This window comes from Canis lupus, chromosome 18 (assembly GCF_011100685.1).
Source record: "Canis lupus familiaris isolate Mischka breed German Shepherd chromosome 18, alternate assembly UU_Cfam_GSD_1.0, whole genome shotgun sequence".
Classification (NCBI taxonomy): domain Eukaryota; kingdom Metazoa; phylum Chordata; class Mammalia; order Carnivora; family Canidae; genus Canis; species Canis lupus.
The window spans coordinates 6,319,599-6,345,192 of record NC_049239.1 but is presented as its reverse complement, the minus strand read 5'-3'; the positions used below and the strand labels follow the sequence as shown (position 1 = coordinate 6,345,192).

The 25,594-nt window shown below is 38.5% G+C and overlaps 1 protein-coding gene and 1 non-coding gene across 2 annotated transcripts in view; both read right to left on the bottom strand.

The window, feature by feature from the left end:
- Window positions 1-25,594, bottom strand: part of LANCL2 (LanC like 2) — a 47,157-nt gene that overhangs the window by 4,482 nt on the left and 17,081 nt on the right. Inside the window, exons 3-6 of the mRNA XM_038562626.1 lie at window positions 11,441-11,648; window positions 10,224-10,371; window positions 8,768-8,914; window positions 6,923-7,105 (exon numbers count right to left, since the gene is read on the bottom strand). Coding sequence (XP_038418554.1) covers window positions 6,923-7,105; window positions 8,768-8,914; window positions 10,224-10,371; window positions 11,441-11,648 — 686 coding nt within the window. The remainder of the gene's footprint in view (window positions 1-6,922; window positions 7,106-8,767; window positions 8,915-10,223; window positions 10,372-11,440; window positions 11,649-25,594) is intronic.
- Window positions 22,965-23,070, bottom strand: LOC119864337. Its single transcript, XR_005373722.1, has one exon. It is a non-coding gene; the product is annotated as a U6 spliceosomal RNA (small nuclear RNA).

Here is a 25,594-nt window from a genome sequence, read left to right as displayed (position 1 = left end):
TTCGGCTAAGGTCATGATCTGGGGCCTGGGGTCAAGCCCCACATCAGGCTCCCCGCCCAGGGGAGAATCTGCTTCTCCCTCTGCTTACTGCTCTGCCTGCTTGTGCGCTCTTGTTCTCTCTTTCTTTGTCAAATAAAAAAATAAAATCTTAAAAAAAAAAAATGAAAACAAGAGCTACCAGAAACTCTTTGATTAAGAGGTTACGTCACAAATAACCATTCTGTGCTTCCTAGAGCAATATAACCTGTAGTGCTAAAACCTCTGCTTCTGGTCAACTTCTGAAGTCAACTGAGGGATTGATGATTCTGCAATATCCTGTCACCTAGGTCAAGAATCCTCCATATCCTGGGGCAGCTACATTATCCGTAAGACCCTGAGGGCCTGGCACTCTCCACGTTGGGAGTTGTGTCATAATCCATCCCAGGGAAACCTGCACGACGCCTCCTGCAGTTCCTGGAGCAGACTTGCTGGGCTGCAGGACTCACTGGCACTGCCTCCACTCCGTGGTTTACATGCAGAGACACAAATGAGCTCAGTGAAGACAACTGCCTGGCAGGAGGAAGCGGTTTTCGCCTCCTCAAATTACCTTTTAAATTTTCTTCTCTTTCTCCTCACATTTCATTTATTCTGTGTCTCTAGTCCTTCCTTCAGAATCTATCAGTAATCTCCACTTGCTTCGCTCATTCCATGCTAGTCAGTTTTGGACAATGAATTTGAGGCAAAAAGGTCACCAGAGATGATCTCCTTGGGGGTAGCAAACAGGATTCATCTACCTGTGACTGATTAGTAGTGGCCAAAAAAAAGAAAAAAAAAGGGATGAACTATGTGAATCAGTGTCTGCAGAGGGCAGGAGAAGGGGAAAGAGAGAGACATTTGCGTTTTACCCACTATTCCTGATGCAGAATCTATTCACCAGGGTGGGAAGCAACACTCTAACTCATGAAAGCAACTGAGATGGGGACTCTGGGGTCAGAGCGCCTGAGTTTGAATCTCAGCTCTGTCACCTTTTAACTATGTGGCCTGGCCCTGGACAAGTCGCTCAAGCTATTATGTCTCAGTGTTCTCAACTATAAGAGGATACTACTAGTTCTTCATCTCAGTGGCTTGTTACGAATATTGATGACATCAAATCAATCAAATGGGGGAAAATAAACATCTTTTCAATAAACAATGTAGGAACAATCAGATATCCTGATTAAAAAAAAAAGAATCTCTCTTCTTACCTCACATATAACAACCTAATATATAAAATATACATATAATATACAAAACTTATTCAGAGTTCTGAATCTAAAACCTTGCAGTGTGAAGAATATTAACTGTATAACCTGGGGGTGAGTAAAATTTTGTGACATATAAAGGGAAATCTCACTAAGATGGAGGTGGGAGGTTAGAAGGGAAAGCCCGCCACTCTAGTTAGTTCCATAAAGACTTGTCAATTATAGACCCCAACAGAAGAGGAAACAGAACAGAATCACTGATTATAGGCCCCAATAGGGAAAAAGGTCTACTGAATCTCCTACTAGTCGATTTGACTACCCCTGCAACTCTGCCAATGAGAAACTGTCATGACCCCGAACTCCTTTTTTCCAATGGACTTACATTCAAAACAACCTCTCCCCCCTTTTTCCTTCTCCATAAAATACTGTTTGTCTCCTTTGTTTGTTGGATTGGCCTATGGTTTTGTCACAGCTTGTATATCCCAAATGTACTTCTCTGCTATTCTCAAAGAAGCCCGTTTTGCTGGTAAAATAACTGGCTGTTTTATTTTTTAGGTTAACAGCTTCTTAGACAAGATAATGAAAGAAATTACCATTAAAAACTTGATAAAACATAGACTTTATCAGAATTAAGAACTCTACTCATCAAAAGATACCATAAAGATTATGATTAGCCAAAACATATATGCAAAACAAGTATCTGACAAAGACTTATAACCAGGACATATGAAAGACTCTCACAACTTAATAATAAAAAGATAAAAGAAAGAATAAAACAACATGGGTAAAAGAAATGAACAAACGTTCAACAAAGGAAGATATATGAATGACTCACAAACATAAGCAAAATTACTACCCATTAAAAAGTACAATGAAATATCCACCAGAATAAAATTAAAAAGCCTTTCAGTATCAAGTGCTGCCAAAGATACGAACTTTCTTACATTGCTGATGGAATGTAAAAGGTACAACAACTGTTACTTTTTAAAAAGTAAAAGCAGTTTCTTACAGTTCCTCTCTGATCCAGCAATTCCACTCCTAGTTTTTGGTCCAAAAAAAAATGAAAATGCACGTCTACAAAAAGATCTATACACAACAATGTTCATAGCAGCTTATTTGTTAGAGTAAAAAATGGGAAACAACTGGAAAACAAATTGCTAGAGTGTGGTAGATTTATATAAAAGTGATGCTTAAACTTAGGAAGGCATCAAATCTGGAGGAAGAGGGGAAGAAAGTATAATTTGAAAGAATCTCTCCAGCTGATCCTGATACGCACTCCTAGAAAGACAGTCCATGCTTCAAATAATCAACTTACAAATGAGCTTTGGGAACACAGTTTATATGAAAACGTTTTCTGACATATGGTCAACAGTTAACCATCAGGGAGCATTTCTAATACAGCTCTCCTCTGGGGTTTTCAGCTTGGCCGTGTAGGTATAGGCGTGGGGAAGGCATGGTGGCTTCAGACATTAGCACAGAATCAAAAGATTACATCAGTAGCACTGTGGTTTGACAGACATGGTTCTCCTGGGCAGTAGGTTTGTAAATACCTTCCCAAACACAATTTTCACTTGACCAATGTTAGCATTTGTTTATAGTGCCTGAAGCCACAAAACCTGCTAATGCCAGAGGGCCCATAGTGTGCAGTTAGAAGAAGGTAGAATTTGTTATCATTACCTGTAGTTTACTGTCAGATAATCAAGAACTGCTCAGCAAAATAGCTTCCAGCCATACAGTCCGCAATGGACCTTGTTAGAAAATCATTTGCAATTGATAAAAGTCCTAATATAGCATAGACTATTATTAAAACCTTGACATTTTTTTTCAAGGATCATTTAAAATCCCATATAATTTTAAATTAACAAATAATATATGTTCATACAAAGTAGAGTACACCTAACTACACGAATGATTAGCTATAGGAAGGGAAAACAAATTAAGTGAACCTAGACTCAATTTGCAGTTTTCTTTGTGAAGGATATTAGCATTCTTCCAAATACCTGAAAACCTATGCTTTCATAAACATTCTTGAAGTACTCATGAGTTCACATGCCAGCAAGAGAAACTGTTGAAAACTTATTACATAAAATGTAAGCACTTTGTAATTCTGAGAGAGCTTCAATGAATGCAGATGCTTGTAATTTGAGTTAACAATACCTGAGAGTTGGGACGCCTGGATGGCTCAGTGGTTGAGTGTCTGCCTTGAGCTCAGGACGTGATCCCGGGGTCCTGGGATAGAGTCCCGCATCGGGCTCCTTGCAGGGAGCCTGCTTCTCCCTCTGCCTGTGTCCCTGCCTCTTTCTGTCTCTCTCATGAATAAATAAAATCTTTAAAAAAACATAAAAAACCTCAATAACTTGAGAGAAAAAGGAGCCTTGAGCTGTGTTTCTCTAGCTTTGCATTTCCAATCCTCCACCCACCAACCCTGCCCTGTCTCTGCCCGTACCACCCTCTGCCTTGGTCAAACACGAATCTCACACTTCACTCACACCTCTGATTGTAAAACTACGCCATATATGCCTTTTCATTTTTTTAAAAGACTTTATTCATTCATTCATGAGAGACACAGAGAGAGAGGCAGAGACACAGGCAGAGGGAGAAGCCGGCTCCATGCAGGGAGCCTGATGTGGGACTCGATCCCGGGGCCTCAGGATCACACCCCGGGCTGAAGGCAGGCACCAAACCACTGAGCCACCCAGGGATCCCCCATATATGCATTTCCAAATTAAAATCGATGCCTTCTGCCCCCAGAGATTCTGGTGTTCCTTGCCTTCCTCATGTTTGAGAATCTGGATGTAAATGGACAGAACTGAGCTTCATTGGTCTTAGTATGTCTTTGTTTCATGCTTTCTAGGAGAGAACTTTCTGTTTTGGAGTAAGCAGAGCAGGGACAGAGGTTCAAATGATGTTCTGAGCCAAAGCTGGACAGGTAGCAGCTGGTCTGAGACATCTGTGGCATTGCTAATAGCAGAGCTCTGCTATGTTTGCTCCCGGTGTGACTAGCAGTGGTAGAAACAGATGGCAGTGCTGGTCAGCAGGGCTAGTAGAAATGGACCTCCTTACACTGATGGCCCCACTGGAAGCCCCGGCTCCTGATTACCTGCTTACCACTGGCTCAGGGGTAGGGGTGGGGGAGACCCCCAGAAGGCAAGACTATTAGTCATGCAGGGTGCCTCCTTGTATTGCTTATCCTCTTCAGTGTGAAAGACAAAAACGAGTCTGACAAAAGTTTTTACTTTTTATCAGTTATACAATCTTTTTTGAGTATCAAAGGGTCCTTTTTTTGTCAGCAGTACATTCCTATTATGGTTGGATATGTATGATATTATAGATTTATCTCTGTCGCTGAAATTACAACAATGACTCTAAAGCCTCTAAAAAGGGAGGCAGCAATTTGAACAGAATTCTCTTAATTTAAAAACTGAGGTGCTGTTAAGAAGATGAATCATAAAGTTCTTCTGATTTGCAAAGAGTTTATTTCACTGTGTTTTGCTCTGACTGAATATCATAACTTACTGAGTTATTTTCTTAAATGCTCATGCCTTTTATATTTCAATACTTTAGGTGTTACTGTTGTGGGGGGGGGGTGAAAAATTCTAAAAAATTAGCCTAAATCATGAGTGGTAATTCCCCACAATTTTTCTAAATAATTTATTATGGTTAGTCACAAAGGGAAAATAAAATTGATTCAGAAACTTTTGTTATTTCCAAGTAGAAATATGAATTCTGCTTCATTAATTCTGTTTATTTCTACAAAACAAAGAGACTTTGCCAAGACTAATCATTCATTGTGGTTACTGTTAGGTACTACTGGGCAGAGGACTTGAAAAGACATTCTTGCAAAGAAAACCTACAGATGGCTAACAGGCAATGAGAAGACATTCCACGTCACTAATCACCAGGGAAATACAAATCAAAACTATAATGAAGTATCATCTCACACCTGTCAGAATGGCTAAACTCAGAAAGACAAGAAATCATAAGTGTTGGAGAGGATATGGAGAAAAAGAAACCCTTGTGCACGATTGATGGGAACGTAAATTGGTTCAGCCACTGTGGAAAACAGTATGGAGGTTCCTCAAAAATTTAAAAATAGAGATAAGCATGTGGTCCAATAATTCCACTACTGGGTACTGACCCAAAGAAAACATAAACACTAATTCAAAAAGATATATGCACCTCTGTTTACTGCAGCATTATTTATAATAGCTGAGATATGGAAGCGACTTAAATTTCCATTGACAGATGAATGGATAAAATGTGGTGTGTGTGTTTATATATATATTACTCAGCCATAAAAAAAGATGAGATCATGCTATTTGGGAAAACATGGATGGACCAAGTGGATATTATGCTAAGTGAAATAAGTCAGACTGAGAAAGGGGCAAATAGCATTAAGACTTCCCCCATATGTATTACCTAAAAAAGAAAAATGAATAAACAAACAAAAAGCAGAATCATACCTGTAAATACAGAGAACAAATTGATGGTTTTGGGAGATGGGTAAAATAGGTGAAGGGGAGTGGGCGACACCGGCTTCCAGTTGTGGAATGAGTAAGTTACGGGAATAAAAGACATAGTGTAAGGAATGTAGTCAATGACACTGTGATAGCCTTGCATGGTGACAGACGGTGGCTACATTTGGGAGCACAGCATAACATAGAAGTTTGTGGAATCACTACACCGTATGCCTGAAATTAATAAAACATTGTGTGTTTAAAAATTTTTTTAAAGATTTTATTCATTTGGGAGCTGGAGTATACAAGTGGGGTGGGGGAACGGCAGAGGGAGGGGTTGAGAAGCAGACTCCCTGCTGAGCACAGAGCCCAAGGATCATGAACTGAGTTGAAGGCCAACACTTAACTGACTGAGCCACCCCAGGTGGGCTCAAATAAGAAATTTAAAAAATAAAATGTGGTAGTTTTCTAAAAAAACTTGCTTGAAAACATGTTTTCATGTTTTACACATTCATTTCTTTTTCCAAGAAAGGATAAAAAAACTTAAATGTTACAGACTATAACAATAAGCCGTTTATAATTTCAACTATGTAAAATGTTAAGAAAACACTTAAAAACATGTGAAAAAAAACTAAGAAGCATTGTTTGCTTTCAACTTACAAGGTTAATTCTTAGTCCAGGAGAAAAATCAAAGTATTCTTAATATTGTGTCTAAATATTATCTTGAGACTACCAAAATTAATCAGTAAAGGTACTGCCTATTTTTCTATAACCCTTCATATGTGTAAAACTTTAAACATCACACTTATCCCTTATGAGTGATTTTATAACAATTTTAAACCCTAATTTAAAAGGCCTTGAATAAGCATCATCATCCAATAATAAAGTCTTGACTCAAGCAAGAAAATAAAATGATCTGAAGTCAAAAAAGCATTTGGTTATAAGAATGCCTCTGCCTTATCGGACAGTCATACTCTGAATAAAATCATCACTATGCTGTCACCCAGGTTTTCTTTTACACATGAATATAATTCCCACTAACACACACACACATACACTTACACTTACAGCTCCAACCACAGGGGTGATAAAGCGAAACAGGGAGACTTTGTTCTGTAAAAACATGAATTCTAAAAGGTTTTTAGTTTGCAATCAAATGTGCTGGCCAGGATCAAACTGCAAACCTAGTAGAGGAAAAAGTGGATTTCTAAACATTAAATGCTTATGATACGTGGAAGTTCTGACCTTGTAAGCTTGCATAAGCATGTGGATGACACCTGGGGCACCGTGACACCAGTGGACCAAGCGATCTGTTTCGTTGCTTAATGATGACGGATAATTCCCAGATCGGAATCTTTTGTGGCGCACATAATCAATACTAGGCTTCACCATTTCTGTCAAGGTTTCTTGGTCCACTTTTGCTGCTGGCTTTAAATAAATAAATAAAAACAGAACAATGAATTTATTTTTTCTTAAGTTTTTTTTTTAAGCCTTTGTATTATAGTTAATATAACAAAGCATCAATTACCTGGGCTACTTGAGAAGCATATAAAATTCAAATTAATTCAATTATCTGGGTATTTAAGACTTGGGCAGGTCTTTTTTTGTTTCAGCTTTTTTTGATGCTGGAGACAGAGACTGAAGGGCATCTGCTGGAGAACTGCCTTGCTCAGCGCAGGTCAGGAATTGCTCCGTCCCACTGCCAGGAGGCTGCACTGTGGACGGGCCCTAAGTGCTCAGCAGGGAAGAAGCTCGAATGAGCCAGCTCCAGCACACCACTGTCTAGTGGTCGCTACAAGAAAACTGACACTGATTTATATAGAGAATCTTGACTAAATAATACTTCCACGTTCTTCACTTTAAAAACAGATAAACGGGACAAACTCACTGGCGTTTCTCTCAGGGAAACCCCTAATATCTAACAAAATTAATCTCAACACCTACATCTAAACTAGGTTACGTCTCACTGGTGTGGTTTCCGTATGGTTATGTTCCCCTAACATTATCATTTAAAAAGAAAGTTTCGAAAGCTAGTGGTAAAACATTTTCCTGGGGAAATAGAAAACACACACAAACCAACTTTCCAGAATAATAATGCTATTTCTAAATGAGATAAGGAATTCTAGTTACTTTGGAAACGTGTTAGAAAATTATGGAAACGTGTTAGGAAATTATGCTAAGTGAAATAAGTCAGAGTGAGAAAGGGGCAAATAGCATTAAGACTTCCCCCTATATAAAAAAAATGTCACAAATTGGAATATATTGTTTTACTGTCTACAACAATAAACAAAGACAACTAAGTACCAGAAAAGGGCACATTAGTCCTGTTTAGATATGAATTTCCTTTACTGACAGAATAGGTTTAAGAAGGGAACTTGAAATAAAAATTTTAAAAAAGGAATATATGAGTTTTTAGTAAAAAAAGATCTAAATTCTAATCCATGCTTCTTGACCAGCTTTGTGAGTCTGAACATTAATGAACTACTCTGTTATGGGTGTGGCAGATAAAGAAAGGTATAATTGAAAAAAAAAGTAGGTTACACGTGTACACAGCAGGGGAGGGAACCGCAGGCCACAAGGCTGGAAGCAGAGTGATGCAGTATTCGGGGTGGAGTCTCTTTCTGCCGCACAGAACAGCAAAGACTCAACCCAGTAGATGTCAAGTATGATTAAGAGACGAGTATACACACAATAATAAACTAGTAAAAATTTAGAATACAACTGATAGCAAGTTGGGGGTACCTGGATACGGAAAGTCTCTGCCCCTGTCTGGATTCTGGAGGCCCTTGTGCTCCCTGAAGGTTCCCCTCTATCCAGAGAGTAACTACTTCAATGAGCAGAAAAACATGGACAAAGAAAAATGTAGGCAACAGATACCTAACCCAGTACAAAGCTGCATGCGGAATGTGCTCTGAGCACCTCCCTGCTTGGGGTTCATGAAGCAGAGCTAAGCATCTATGATTCAATGTAGAATCCTTAGTTTATTCCAACCTGCTTGACTTACACTAGAATTTCAGTCCCCATTTCCTCTTTGGTCAAACACTTCATGCCGCAGTCACTATATTAGTATTTCAGAGCATTCGTACTTACCTGCATTAACATGTAGTAGATTCCAGCCATGCCATGGGCTGCTCCTACATACTGCTTCCTGTGCCACTGATACAGCAGCGGACAGCGCTCAGCCTTCCTTTCTTCCCTTGACAGAGTCTTGCCTGATTCAATAATAGCACAGACCACCTATGGAGATAATGAGACCGTGTCAATCAAGACACGATCCTGCTTTCATCTAATACTAACAATTCTGTATAGATTACCTAATTTAAAAATCCTTAAAGTAGCCAGTAGCCACCACTGTTATCGTTAGTTTACAAACTAATAAATAAAGGCAGAGAGAAATCAGAAGACAATCTCGGAGTAGAAAAAGAAATTAGGAAGTCAAATTAAAAGTTCTTTGTATGAACAGTTTACTGGAATCTAGAAAAACTTCCTTATAAAAATCAGACTGAGTTGCCTTGTCACTGCAACGCTTCCTCCAAGACTGGCCGTACATCTTCTAGGAGAGGCTGGAGGAACTGGCCTTATTTATGAAAGGCTAATGAAATGAGGTCTATTGAGGAAAGCGGATTTTAGTTAAATCAAAAGAATATCATATCTGTAATGACTATGTAGCAAAGACACAAATTGTTTCCTCCTATCGTTTCTCCCTTCATACTTCGGTAACCACGCTCCAAGTTCTAGCTGGGCATCGGGCCTCTTCGCTACAAACAGACACAGTCCTTTGACTAAGTTCTGGAAGTAGGATGTGAGCAGAAGCGAAGCAGACAACTAACTTCTGGATCACAGCCTTAAAAAAGAAGATGCTTATCCTCTACTACCCCCTCCCCCCCAGTCTTGAGCCGAAGGGTGCTCAATTAGCTTTAGTCTTGCAGATAAGGGCATGCCCCTAGGATATGGGAGAGAATGAGAGAAGAACCCAGATCCTTAGCCATATTCACTGGGACGGCCTACCAATTCAGATACTTTATGAAAGAGAACTAAATATTCAATCTTTTTGAAGCTGCTGTTGTTTGGTTCTAGTTAAAATGGGTGAATTATCAGGCTAACAGGACAGATTTTTATTTTTTATTATTTTATTTTATTTTTTTTGAGGACAGATTTTTAAAGAACATTCCTAGAAAGGAAAAAAAAAGGAGCTATTTATTGATTTTATGAGCTGCCTTAAGAAATCACTCGTTCTGGGGCAGTCCCGGTGGCGCAGCGGTTTAGGGCCGCCTGCAGCCCAGGGCGTGGCGTGATCCTGGAGACCCTAAATCAAGTCCCACGTCAGGCTCTCTGCATGGAGCCTGCTTCTCCCTCTGCCTGTGTCTCTGCCTCTCATTTTCTCTCTGTGTTTCTATGAATAAATAAATAAAATCTTAAAAAAAAAAAAGAAAGAAATCACTCGTTCCTATCTAGATGCAGAGTCCAGCCACTAACATAGCTCTGTGCTAACAGACGGGTTGGAATGATAGGGATGGCCCCACAGTTGGCGGCAGCCCCACAGTACCTCTTTAATAGCTGACTCACACACGGTGCCTGGACCGATCTCCGTGTTCAGGTAGAGTAAGGCATACAGATAACCTGCCCGTCCATAAAGCAGCTCATCAGGAAGGTCTGAATCGCGGCACACGATGGTTCTCTGGAGCTGCAAAAGTCTACCCAACAAGAAAAATTCTGTTTTCCCAGAGAATGTCTGAAATACCTCTTCCTAAAGCTGTTGGTAACCTAACACTTTAGAAATTACCTATTATTTGTTTTTAATTTAGAACTGATTTCGAGAAATACAAACAAAACCCAAACAACAAAAACCTATGACACTAATTTCTTTCTCAGATGTCACATTAATAACAATACACCCACCCTCTGTTCAAAATATCTATCTTTATATCAGTTTAAACCATGTAAGAGACGATATTCAATTTTGAAACCCAGAATTAGAAGGAAGTGATTTAAAATTTAAAAGAAAATAGTACTAAAATGTAGTCAATGCTTGGGAAATAGCTCGAGTCGCTCTGTCTTCCAGGCAACATCAACTGAGCAGCATGTGCCAGATACTCCGCCAAACCAAGGGAGTAGGCCCTGATTTCTACCCCTTAAAAAAAGAATGTAAACCAATAGGTGCAATAAAAATTTTATACTTTCTAATTGTTCCAAAACAATAGAACCTAAAAATAACTTGGTTATGGTACTGAATCTAAGGCATATGAGTTAATTTTCACGTGACGAAGACAACCAAAAGTTACTTAGGGAAAAGATTAGAGTAACACGAAGAAACATGTTTATTTGTCCCAAAATTAAGGCCGACACAAGCTTGGATAGAAAGGGAGGCATAGGGGATCCCTGGGTGGTGCAGTGGTTTGGCGCCTGCCTTTGGCCCAGGGCACGATCCTGGGGACCCGGGATCGAGTCCCACGTCGGGCTCCCGGTGAATGGAGCCTGCTTCTCCCTCTGCCTGTGTCTCTGCCTCTCTCTCTCTCTCTCTCTGTGACTATCATAGATAAGTGAAAATTTAAAAAAAAAAAAAAAAAAAAAAAAAAAAAAAAGAAAGGGAGGCATATGATCTTATCATTATGTTTAAGGTTAATATACAAACCTCTTCACTTCCCAGAAAGACCTGTTTGCAACAGCAGATGAATTAAAAAATAATTTCCTTTTTCAATGTCTTTCTACATAAGACCTTGAATGGAGAATTTAGACAAAATACTTCCAGTTTTAAAAACTCACTTTGTGATGCATTCCTGGGACTCGCAATCGCTTTTGAGTTTATGATATACCACAGCTCCTACAGCAAGGGGTCCAGCATCTCCACAGAGGAAAGTGACCCTGCGGCCGTTCAGATTCCGAAGTGTTCTCTTCACGTAATCCAGGGATCGGAGCAGGTAGGTCTGGTCGCATGTAACCCGGTACAACTGTAGGTACAAAAGAGCTATGCCTGCAAAATTCCCCCACCCCCAAAGAAAAGCATTATTACCTTTCTTTTTCACTTTCAGGGCATTATTTTATGATCCTATGAAAAACTTAACCTAAACCCTATGTTTCTGAAGGAGCACCATCAAATAAATTACATATGGTACAACTTTTAAAAACAGAAGAAAAAAAAAGAAAAAAAAACCCTCAGGGTAGAGAAAGCTTAAACCATTTAAATTAAATCCATCACCTTGCCAACAGCTCTGATACAGTGACTCAGTACTTCCTAGACAAGGTAAAACTTAACACTTCCCACGCATCCCCATTTTCTGTACATTCAGTTCAAGATTTTATTCCTTCTCTGGATTGTAAACTAACTTGGATCCTTTTCCTTTTACTTCTCATATAATCATTTCCTCCTATCTTATCCAAGTTAAATAATTACTTTCTAAGTTTTACACCCTCTTTCTAATTTTTATATATTTCTCACAATTTTTCAATTTTTTTTAGTGACTAACCTATCCAAATGACCAACCAACCAGTGAGTCAACTCACTGCCTATGGAAATGCCATATGAGGCAGAGCAGGATAACAAACACACAAGGCAGTTTATCACCTATGCAACCTTCCTATCTTAAAGATTTTATTTATTATTTAGGGAGAGAAAAGACTCCGAAGACTCCGAGCTGAGTGTGAGCCCAACAGGGGGCTTTGATCTCAAGACCCTAAGATCATGACCTGAGCTGAAACCAAGCGCCGGAGGCTTAACTGACTGAGCCATCTAGGCACCCCGCAACCTCCCTATTTTGAAGAACAAATCCGGACACGTAAGTGAACCAGAGAGATCTTTTTCCAAAAATCTACAGAGGATGACCTATATGGCTTCTGAAAGAAGCCTATTATTCTTGGACTCCAGTTACTATGATGGTTACATAAAAAAAAATCCATCTGTATAAATATAAACTTAATAAAACATAAAGTATTGAAGGAAATGTTATGATGGTGAGAAGCGCAAACAGAACGTTTATTCATGTTTGAATTGGGATTCTCTAATATTATGTTGTCTAATATCCTACTCTCACTTCTATTATTTTTCATTTTGCTTTTTATTTTGTTTTGTTTAATTTGAGTATAATTGGCACACATTAGTTTCACATGTACAACATAGCATGTTGTACAACTGGTGAACAAGTCACCATCTATGTTCTGCTATGCGTTTTGCTTTTTAAATTTCTCTAAATAGGTAGCTTCTTTTTTCATTAATTCTCCATTTCAGGGTATCCTCTTTCCCTTTCAGATGCTTAACATCTCTCTCTCTCTCTCTCCATACATTCAGAAAGTCCTTTTCGCATTATGCATTTCCTGGAAGTTGTTAAGTAAGACAGATATAAAAGTACGTGTTGTAAAGCCTTGGAAAAGTATCCTTCCATATGAATTACTTATGGGCTCCTGTATTTGTTTTTGTATTCAAAATATTCAAATTATATACATATAGAAAGCAAGTCAGGGGTGCCTAGGTGGCTCAGTTGGTTAAGCAGCTGCCTTCAGCTTAGGTCATGATCCCAGGGTCATGCCCACTGTGGGGAGCCTGCTTTTCACTCTGCTTCTCCTCCTTGCTCCTGCTCTCTCAAATAAGTAAATAAAAATTAAAAAGTTTAAAAAAAGTAAGTTAAATACCTACAAATTTCAAATGTAGTCATTATAAAAGGTTTACAAATAGGTACTTCATGATTGACTCAGAAATCCCTAAAAAATAGAATGATGATGTGGACAGCCTATGAACCTTAAAACCTATCATTATGTATGTATCAAATCTTAAATATTTTAATTACTACATTAATTTTATAGAGGGAGGAAAGGCAGAAGGGAAGATAAGGAATCTTAAGCAGGCTCCATATCCAGCACAGGGCCCAATGTGAGGCTTGATCTCATAACCCCGAGACCATGACCTGAGCCAAAAACAAGAGTTGGACACTTAACTGACTGAACCATTCAGGCGCCCTATTTATTTTTTTAATGTTTTACAGTCAGGTCTTTTTTTTTTTTTTTAATTAATTAGTTTGTAAGTAATCTCCACACTCAACATGGGGCTCGAACTCTCAATCCTGAGATCAAGAGTCACATGCTCTTACAACTGAGCCAGCAAGATGCTCCAATGCTCAAGTATTTTAAAGCAAATGATAGGCAAAAATTTTTTTGAAAGATTTTATTTATTCATGAGAGACACACACAAAGAGAGGCAGAGACACAGGCAGAGGGAGAAGCAGGCTCCATGCAGGGAGTCTGACGGAGGACTCGATCTCAGGTCTTTAGGATCAGGCCCTGGGCCGAAGGCAGCGCTAAACCGTTGGGCCACTGGGGCTGCCCCGGCAAAATATTTTTAAAAAAACTCATCCTAACATTTCACCTTTAAATACTTCAGTATGATTATCTAAAATATATAAACCTGTTTCTAGAAGTCAAAATAGCACTATAACTATCGAGTGAATAACTGATAAGTGAAACTGAGCTGTGATTTTTTCTTTTTTAAGGAAATCTTTGTCAGTTTTGGTACCACTATCATCCTTGCTTCATAAAAATAACAGGAACTATTCCTTATTTTCCTAACCTCTGAAACGGTTTATTTATTTTTTTAAAGATTTTATTTATTCACAAGAGACAGAGAGAGAGAGAGAGAGTCAGAGATATAGAGAGAGGGAGAAACAGGCTCCCTGTGGGGAGCCTGATGAGGGATTCAATCCCAGAACCCTGGAATCATTCCCTGAGCCAAAGGCAACCACTCAACCACTAAGCCACCAAGACGTCCCTGCCTGAAACAGTTTAAAAGTAGCAAAGAAAAAAAGTAACACTGAGAGTTCCTGTTGTCAATTATTATTAAATTTTTTTTTAAATTCAGTGTAGTTAAGGTACAGTGTTATATTTGTTTCAGGTATACAAAACAGTGAGTCAACAATTTTATACATTACTCAGTGCTCATCACATGTGCACTCCTTAATCTCTATCACCTGTTTCACCTACCCTCCCCCACTTCCCTTCTGGACATATCATCTTTATTCAACAGTCAATGGACATTTGGGCTCTTTCCAAAGTTTGGCTATTGTTGATATAGTGCTGCTACCAACATTGGGGTGTGTGTACTCCTTCAAATCTGTATTTTTGTATCGTTTGGGTAAATACCTAGTAGTACAATGGCTGGATCATAGGATAGCTCTATTTTTAACTTTTTGAGTATGGAGGACCCTCCATACTGTTTTCCAGAGTGGCTGCAACAGTTTGCATTCCCATCAACAGTGTAAGAAGATTCCCCTTTCTCTATATCCTTGCTAACATCTATTGTTCCCTGAGTTATTTTAGCCATTCTGACCGCTGGGAGGTGGTATCTCATTGTGGTTCTGATTTGTATTTCCCTGATGTCGAGTGATGTTGAGCATTTTTACATGGGTCTGTTGGCCATCTGGATGTCTGCTGTGGAGAAATGTCTCTTCATGTCTTCCACCCATTTTTAATTGGATAATTTATTTGGTGTTGAGTTGCATAAGTTCTTGATAAATTCTATTATCCCTTTACAAGTAAGTTGTTTGCAAATATCTCCCACTCAGTACATTGTCTTTTAGTTTTGCTGTTTCCTTTGCCTGTAAAAGCTTTTTATTTTGATGTAGTCCCACAAAAAAAAAGTGGCACAAGCATTTCCTGTTCTTTTAAAGAAATTGTCTCTTTTCATTAGTTTATTATTTGTTTTCCCCTAGTTTTACTGAGGTATAATTGACAAAATTGTAGATATATGTGTACAAAAGGGCGCTTTGATAGACTTATTCATGAAAACATTACCACAATCAGGCTGACACGTCTATTACTTCACATATCATTTTTTAAATGTGTGTGATGCGACCACCTAAGATCTACTCTCTTAGGGCAGTTCAGCAGTTTAGCGCCGTCTTCAGCCCGGGGTGTGATCCTGGACTTCTGGGGTCGAGTCCCACGTCCGGCTCCGTGCATGGAGCCTGCTTCTCCCTCTACCGGTGTCTCTGCCTCTCTCTCTCTCTCATGAATAAATAAAATCTTAAAAAAAAAAAAAAAGATCTACTCTCTTAGCAAATTTTAAGTATACAATACAGTATTATGTACTATAGTCACAATGCTGTACATTAGATCTAAAGAACTGGTATATCTTGTAACTGAAGGCTTGTACTCTATCTCTCCCATTTTCCCCACTCCACAACCCCTGGTAACCATCATTCAACTCTGTTTCTACGAGTTCAATTTTGTTTTTGTTTTTAAAATTCATATTTTTGTGAGATCATAGTCTGGTTTATTGCACATAGCATAATGTCCTCTAGACCCATTTTTGTTGTCACCAATGACAGGATTTTTTTGTTTATTATTCATGTAAACATAGATAGAAATATATAAAAATACCACAACTTCCTTATTCATTCAACCATCATTGAATATTAAGGTTGTTTCCATACCTTGGCTATTGTGAATAATGCTGCAATGAACACAGGGGTGCATATATCTTTGTAAGTTAAGTTTTACTTCTTTGGAAAAAACCCAGAAGTGGAATTGCTGTATCATCTGGTAGTTCTATTTTAAACTTTTTACGTTTACATTTCCACCAAGAGTGTACTAGGGTTCCCCTTTCTCCGCATCCTTGCCAACATTGGCCATCTCTTCTATTTTTGATAAAAACCACCCTAGGGGATCCCTGGGTAGCTCAGCGGTTTAGCCCCTGCCTTTGGCCTGGGGCATGATCCTGGAGTCCTGGGATGGAGTCCCACATCGGGCTCCCTGCATGGAGCCTGCTTCTCCCTCTGCCTGTGTCTCTGCCTCTCTCTCACACATCTCTGTGTTTCTAATGAATAGATAAATAAAATCTTAAAAAAAAAAACAAACACCCTAACAGGATTAAGGTGATATCTCATTACGGTCTTGATTTGCATTTCTTGATTAGTTAGTGATGTTGAATATCTTTTCATGTATGTGTTAGCCATATGTATGCCTTCTTTGGGAAAATATCCAACTGGGTTGTTGGATATTTCTTACATATTTTGGATACTGACCTTTGAGCATAAATGTTTTGCAAATATGTTTTGCCTTCTTTGGGAAAATATCCACTCACGTTGTTGGATATTTCTCATATATTTTGGATACTGACCCTTTAGCATAAATATGTTTTGCAAGTATTTTCTCCCATTCTATTTCTACCTTTTTTGTTAACTGCTTTCTTGCTGTTCAGAACTTTTTAGTTTGATGTAGTCTCCCCTTGACTACTTTTTCTTTTGTTGCCTATGCTTTTGGTGTCATATACAAATAATCATTGCTAAAACCCAGGTCAAGGAGCTTTACCTCTATGTATTCTTTTAGGAGTTTCATTGTTTCAGATGTTACATTTCAAGTCTCTGATCCATTTTGAGTTAATTTTTGAGAGTGGTGTAGGATAGGGGTCCAGTTTTATTCTTTTGCATGTAACTCTCCAATTTTCCCAAAATGATTTGGTGAAGAGATGACTTTTTCCCCACTGTGTGTTCTAATTGCCTTTGTCAAGGATTATTAACCATTTATGCATGGATTTATTTCTGGGCTCTCTATTCTGTCCCATTTCAGCTATTTTTCTGTTTTCATCCCACTACCATATTGTTTTGATTACTATACCTTTGCCATATATTCTGAAATCAGAATTGTGATGTCTCCAGCTTTGTTCTTTCTCAAGACTACTATTCTACTCTGGTTCTTTTGTAGTTTCATGCAAATTTTAGGATTTTTTTTCAATTTCTGTGAAAAATATCATAATTTTAAAACATTTTTATTTGAATTCAGTTCATTACCATATTATGTATTATTGGTTTCAGAGGTAGAGGTCAATGATTCCGTCTTATATAATACCTAATGCTAATTATATCACATGCCCTCCTTAATGCCCATCACCCAGTTACCCTGTCCCCCTCACCCATCTCCCCTCCAGCAACCCTCAGTTCGTTTCCTATGATTAAGAATCTTATGGTTTCTCTGATTTTGTCTTGTTTCATTTTTTCTTCTCTTCCCCTATGATCCTCTGTTTTGTTTCTTAAATTCCACATCAGAGTGAGATCCATATGATAAATTGTCTTTCTCTGATTGAATTTTCACTTAGCATAATATCCTCTAGTTCCATCCATGTCATTGCAAATGGCAAGATTGATTGATTGATTTCTTTCTTTCTTCTCTTTTTTTGTTTAATGGCTGGTAGTAGTCCATTGTGTATATATATATACCACATCTTCTTTATCTATTCATCTGTTGATGGACATCTGGGCTCTTTCTATAGTTTGGCTGTTGTGGACACTGCTGCTATAAACAGTGGGGTACAGGTGCCCTTCTGATCACTGTATTTGTATCTTTGGGGTAAATATCCAGTAGTGCAATTGCTGGGTTATAGGGTAGCCCTATATTCAACTTCTTGAGGAACCTCCAAACTGTTCTCCAGAGTGGCTGAACCAGCTTGCATTCCCACCAAGAATGTACAGGGTTCCCCTTTCTCCACATCCTTGCCAACATCCGTTGTTACCTGACTTGTTAATTTTAGTCATTCTGACTGCTGTGAGGTGGTGTCCCATTGTGGTTTAGACTTATATTTCCCTGATGCCAAGTGATGTTGAGCATCTTTTCACGTGTCTGCTGACGATTTGTATGACTTCTTTGGAGAAATATCTGTTCATGTCTTCTGTCCATTTCTTAACTGGATTATTTGTTTTTTGGGTGTTGGGTTTGATAGGTTCTTTATAGATTCTGGATACTAGCCCTTTATCTGATGTGTCACTTGCAAATATTTTCTCCCATTCTATAGGCTGCCTTTTGGTTTTGTTAACTTTCCTTTGCTGTGGAAAAGCCTTTTTCTCTTGATGAAGTCCCAATGGTTCATTTTTGCCTTTGTTTCCCTTGCCTTTGGAGACATGTCCAGCAAGAAGCTGCTGAGGGTGAGGTCGAAGAGGTTGCCTCCTGTGTTCTCCTCTAGGATTTTGATGAATTCCTATCTCATATTTAGATCTTTCATCCATTTTGAGTCTATTTTTGTGTATGCTGTGAGGAAATGGTCCAGGTTCATTCTTCTGCATGTGGCTGTTCAATTTTCCCAACACCATTTGCTAAAAAGACTTCTTCCATTGAATATTCTTTCCTGCTTTGTCGAAGATTTGTGGAACATGGCATTGAGGGTCCATTTCTGAGTTCTCTCTTCTGTTCCATTAATCTATGTGTCTGTTTTTGTGCCAGTAGTATACTGTCTTGGTGATTATAGCTTTGTAATAGAGCTTGAAGTCTGGAATTGTGATGCTACCAGTTTTGGTTTTCTTTTTTAATATTCTTTTGGCTATTCAGGATCCTTTCTGGTTCCATACAAATTTTAGGATTATTTTTTCCAACTTTGTGAAATAAGTGGATGGAATTTTGATAGGTATTGCACTGAACATAAAGATTGCTGTAGGTAGCACAGACATTTTAACAATATTTGTTCTTCCGATCCATAAGCATGGAATGCTTTTCCATTTCTTTGTGTCCTCCTCAATTTCCTTCAGGAGTATTCTACAGTTTTCTGAGTACAGATCTTTTGCCTCTTTGGTTAGATTATTCCTAGGTATCTTATGGTTTTGGATGCAATTGCAAATGGGACTGATTCCTTAATTTCTCTTTCTTCTGTCTCATTGTTAGTGTACAGAAATGAAACTGATTTCTCTGCATTGATTTTATACCCTGCCACTTTGCTTAATTGCTGCATGAATTCTAGCAATTCTGAGGTTGAGTCTTTTGGGTATTCCACATAGAGTATCGCGTCATCTGCAAAAAGTGAGAATTTGACCTCTGCCAATTCGGATGCCTTTTATTTCTTTTTATTGTCTGATTGCTGAGGCTAGGACTTCTAGTACTATGTTGGACAACAGTGGTGAAAGTGGACATCCCTGCTCTGTTTCTGCTTAGGGGAAAAGCTCTCAGGTTTTCCCCATTGACAATGATATTTGCTGTGGGCTTTTTGTACATGGCTTTTATGATATAGAGATATGTTCCCTCTATCCCTATACTGTGAAGGGTTTTAATCAAGAAAGGATGTCGTACTTTGTCAAATGCCTTTTCAACGAGGTCTTTCATCTCATTGATTAAATTTATTCCTAAGGATTTTTCTTTGATGCTATAATAAATGGAATTTTCTTTTTAGTTTCTTTCTCCAGTAGTTTATTCTTAGTCTACAGAAACACAACTGATTTTTGCATATTCATTTTGTACCGAATTTGTTCATCACTTCTAACAACTTTTTGTTAGGATCTTTAGGGTGTTCTCTTATATAAGATCATGTTACCCTGCAAACAGAAAAATTTCACTTTTTCTTTCTGATTTTCTTTTCTTTTTCTTGCCTAATTACTCTGGGTGCATGTATATATTTGTTATTTCTTCTTGATGAAGTAACTTTGGGGGGGGAAATGCCTGCTGTCCACCCTGCTAAGGATTCTGAGGCTTTATCACAGCTTCCCTACAAATATGCCTACTCCGAACTTCTTGTTCCCTCTTAGGGGTGAATTCTTAGAACTGTATGCCTTCTCGTAATTCCATAAAGCCAGGCTATTTGCGGAGTCTCCTGTTTGCTCTCGCTAAGGAGTGCTGAATGCTCAAGTTTGTATGCTGTCTTCCAGTTCTACAGGGTTGAGCTGGCTTTCTACTTAATTCTCAGTAACTGTCCACAAAGACTTGCACTCATTGCTCTCAGAGGCACATGCAACTATGGGGTGGAGTATCCTGTGGGTAAGGAGAATAATGCTAGAAATGCTTGTGGTCAGCTAGAGGGATTCAAAGGCCAAGTGTCCCCAGCAGCTTGTGGTCAGGTTTCCTAATGGAGTCTGTGAAGTGGTAAGACCTGTGTAACTTGAGTTTGAGGACTGGTGGTTAAGTGTAACAGCACAGAATCTCCCTGCCCCTCAGTCATGTAGATCATCCCCGTATTTTGAAAGAGTAGGAAAGAAGCGGGTGTCTTTGACAACATCCTTTATAGCTGGGGAAGTTGGAAACTCACTCACATGCTCTCACTTTACCCTGTGGGAAAAACTGCAGGCCATGTTTGTCTCTTTTGGCACAGAGCTGTGCCATCTTGGAGATGCAGTGACATAGGTGAAATGAAACTTTTCTGCTTACCCTCTTCACTCTTTCCAATCTCAGATTTTTTTTGTCCTCCCAATGGTGTGCTGAACTTCTCTACTGGATTCCTGGGTCCCATAAAGGTACTCACAAAAACTTATCAAAATCAGTGTTCTTTGGGGGGAAAGATGGTAGATTGCTGAATTGCTGATGCCATTCTCCTTGGATTAACTGTTCTTTCAAGGTTTGATAAAATTTCCCAGTGAAATTTTAAGGGTAGATCTTTAACAATATTCTCAAGTTTTTATTTGGAAGTTTGTCTATTTTGATATTCCATCTCTTCTAGGGTGAGGTTTGGTAGATTATGTATTCACAAAGAATTATTCATTTTATTTACATTGTAAAATAAATTTATATACAGTGAAATGGAGTGTGGCTTCTAAATTTCCTGTTTCAATAGTTTCTGCATCTCATTAATAGTGTTTCTGTGCCTTCCTCCCCTATCTGCAAACTTCTGTTTGGAACTTAATTACATAATTAAAAATAATCAATGTCACTATAAGCTTATGCTGGTTTCCCCAATCATATCTTGGCTATGGATTCCTCTGCTGTGGGACTGGAATAGTACTTTTCTTTTCTTTTTTTTTTCTTTTTTTCTTTTTTTTGGCAGAAAGGGCCAGATAGCAACTTTATATTAAAGTCCCCATTCAGGGCAGCCTGGGTGGCTCAGTGGTTTAGTGCCGCCTTCAGCCTGGGGCATGATCTTGGGGTCCTAGGGCTGAGTCTCACGTCGGGCTCCCTGAATGGAGCCTGCTTTTCCCTCTGCCTGTGTCTCTGCCTCTCTCATGAATAAATAAATAAAATCTTTAAAAAAATATAGAGTCCCCATTCAGTCTCATTGCATGCTCTTCTGTTTATTTCAAAATTCTTTTTTTTTTTTTTTTAATTTTTTATTTTATTTTATTTATTTATGATAGTCACAGAGAGAGAAGGAGAGAGAGGCAGAGACAGGCAGAGGGAGAAGCAGGCTCCATGCACCGGGAGCCCGACATGGGATTCGATCCCGGGTCTCCAGGATCACGCCCTGGGCCAAAGGCAGGCGCCAAACCGCTGCGCCACCCAGGGATCCCTATTTCAAAATTCTTAATATAAATATATGCTAGCAGTGAGAGCTCTGGTTGCTCCACATTTTCACGAGGAATTGGTATTGTCAGTGTTTTGGATTTTGTCAATTCCCTAACAACATACGATGTTGACTACTTTGCATCTGTATTATCTTCTTTGGTGAGGGTCTTTTCAGGTATGTTGTTCATTTTGTAATGGGGTTTTTTATTCTTATTGAATTTTAAGAGTTCTTTGTATATGTTCCATAAAACAGATAAGTCTTTGCAAGTATTTTTCTTTTAAAAAATGGTATTTATTTATTTGAGACAGAGCACGAGCAAGAAAGAGAAAGAAAGCATGAGCAGGGAAGAGAGACAGAGAGAGGGAGAAGCAGGCTCCCCACTGAGCAGGGAGCTCAATGTGGGGCTTGATCCCAGGATCTGGGATCATGATCTGAGCCAAAGACAGATGCTTAACCGACTGAGCCACCCAGGAGCCCTACAAACATTTTCTTCTAATCTGTGACTTATCTTCCCATTCTCTTGACCTTATCTTTCACAGAGCAGTTTTTAATTTTAACATAGGCCAGATTACCATTTATTTCTTTGACTAATCATGCCTTTGGTGTCATATGTAAAAAGTCATTACCATACCTAAGGGCATCTAGGCTTTCTTCTAGGTTATCTTCTAGTTACATAGTTTTCCATTTTATATCTAGGCCTATGATCCACTTTATTACTTTTGAGAGGTGTCTAAATTAATTTTATTGCATGTGCATGCCCAGTTTTCCAGCATCACTTGTTAAAAATAACTATCTTCCATTGTATTGCTTAACTCCATTGTCAAAAACCAATGGAGCATCTATAGCAGACTAGATTTAAGTGAGTCTATTTCTGGGCTCTCTATTCTATTCTCTCCATCTATTGGTCTATTCTTGCACCAGTCCCACACTGTTTTGATTACCACAATTTTATAATATAATTATTATACACACATGTGGACAAGCAGGGGGAGCAGCAGTGGGGGAGGGAGAAGCAGATTCCCCGCTGAGCAGGGAGCCTGACCTGGAGCTTGATCCCAGGACCTGAGCCAAAGGCAGATGCCTAACTTACAGGTGCCCCTGTGTTGTGTTTTGTTTTGTTTTTTAATGGAACATTTCATGATTTGTGTGTCATCCTTGCAGAGGGACCATGCTAATCTTCTCTGTATACTTCCAATTTTAGTATATGTGCTGCCAAAACAAGCATAAATGGTATTGTGTTTTTAATTTCAAATCAAACTTACTCATTGCTGTTACATAGAAAAGTGACTTACTTTCCTGCTTATTAACTGATATTTTTGTTATTTCTGATTTTCGACATAGAAATATCATGTCATCCACAAAGACAGTTTTATTTCTTCCTTCCCAATCTATATAACTTAAAAGCAAAAGACAAAAAAGTCTTTACTTACAAGGGAAAACCCATAAGGCTAATAGGAGACTGTTCAACAGAAACATGGCAAGCCAGAGAGGAGTGGAATGATACATTCCAAGTGTTGAAGGGAAAAATACGCAAGGAGCTCGACACGGGACTCAATCAGGAGATCAGGCCCTGGGCTAAAGGCAGTGCTAAACCGCTGAGCCACCCCGGCTGCCCCTAGACCCTTTTAACAGTAAGACCAAAACACACCCAGGATCTAGTTTTTTTGTTTCTGTTTTATCTTTTTTCTTTCTTTTTCTTTCTTCTTTATTTTATGGACAAAACGACAAGATGGATAAATTCACTCCAAAGGAAAGAAAGTAGAACTCATGGCCAAGGGCTTAATCAATAAAGATATTAGTAAGATGTCTGAACTAGAATTTAAAACAATGATTATGGGATGCCTCGGTGGCTAGTGGTTGAGCATCTGCCTTTGCCCCAGGGTGTGATCCTAGAGTCCAGGGATTGAGTCCCATATCGGGCTCCCTGCATGGAGCCCGCTTCTCCCTCTGCCTGTGTCTCTGCCTCTCTCTGTGTGTCTCTCATGAATAAATAAATAAAATCTTAAAAATAAATAAATAAAAATTTAAAAACCCAATGATTATAAGGATACTAGCTAGGCTTGAAAAAAGCATAGAAGACACTAGAGAATCCTTTATTACAGACATAAAAGAACTAAAATCTAGTCAGGTCGAAATTAAAAATGCTATAACCAGGCTGCAATCCCAAATGGAGGTCATAAAAATGAGGATGGATGAAGCACAGGAATAATACTGATATAGATGATAAAATTATGAAAAATAATGAAGCTGAAAAAACAGGGAAAGAAAGGTAGTGGACCACGAAAGTAGACTTAGGGAACTCAGCAGCGGATAAAAATGTAGTAACATTTGTATGATAGTAGTCCCAGAAGATGAAGAGAGAGAAAAGGGGGCAGAATGTTTATTCAAACAATTGATAGCTGAAAACTTCCCTGAGGGAATGACACCGATATCAAAATCCAAGAAGCACAGAAAACTCCCATGAAATTCAACAAAAGCTGACCATCAACAAGGCATATCATAGTCAAATTCACAAAATACACAAACAAGGAAAGAATCCTGGAAGCAACAAGGGAAAAATAAGTCCTCTATCTACAAGGGGAGACGGATCAGGTTCATAGCAAATCTATCCACAAACAGGAGTGGATGTAAATGTACAACGTACCGAATGGGAAAAATATGCAGCCAAGAAGTCCTTATCCAGCAAGGCTATCATTCAGAATGGAAGGAGAGATAAAGACTTTTTCCCAGACAATCAAAAACTAATGGAGTTTGTGATCTCTAAAACAGCCCTGCAAGGAATTTTAAGGGGAATTCTTTTGAGTGGAAAAAAACAAAACAAAAACAAAAACAAAAACAAGAAAAACTAGAAAGGATGTAAAATATCACCAGAAACACCAACTTCACAGGTAACACAACACAATGGCACTAAATTCATCTTCCAATAATCACTCTGAATGTAGTAAATGGACTAAATACTCCAATCAAAAGACACAGGACATCAGAATGAATAATAAAAAAAGATCTCTTTATAAGCTGCCTACAAGAGACTTATTTTAGAACTAAAGAATCCTGCAGATGGAAAGTGAGATGGAGAAATCATCTATCATGCTAAAGGATATCAGAAGGAAGCTGGGAGTGGACAAACAAAAAGAAATAAAAGGCATCCAAATTGCAAGGAAGGATAAAACTTCCACTCTTTGCCGATGACATGATGTTCCATGTAGAAAATCCGAAAAACACCACCAAAAAATTGCTAGACTACGTGAATGCATCAAAGTTGTAGAACATGAAGTCAATATGCAGAAATCTACTGTATTTCTATACATCAATAATTAAGAAGCAGAAAAAAATCAAAGAATCATCCCATTTGCCCTGAAAACAATAAGAACCTAGGAACAAACCTAACTAAAGAGATGAAAGATATGTACTCTGAAAAATGATAGATTGCTTATGAAACAAATTGAGGAGGACACAAAGAATGGAAAAGGTTTCCATGCTCATGTATTGGAAGAACAAACACTTTTAACCTGTCTGTGCTACCCAAAACAATCTACACATTTAATGCAATCCCTATCAAAATACCATCAGCATTTTTCAGAGAGCTAGCAAACAGTGCTGAAATGGATGTGGAACCAGAAAAGGGCCCTGAATAGCCAAAGCAATTCTTAAAAAGAAAAACAAAACTAGAGGCATCATGTATTCCAGATTTCAAACTATACTACAATGCTGTAGTCATTAAGACAGTACGGTACTGGCACAAAAACAGA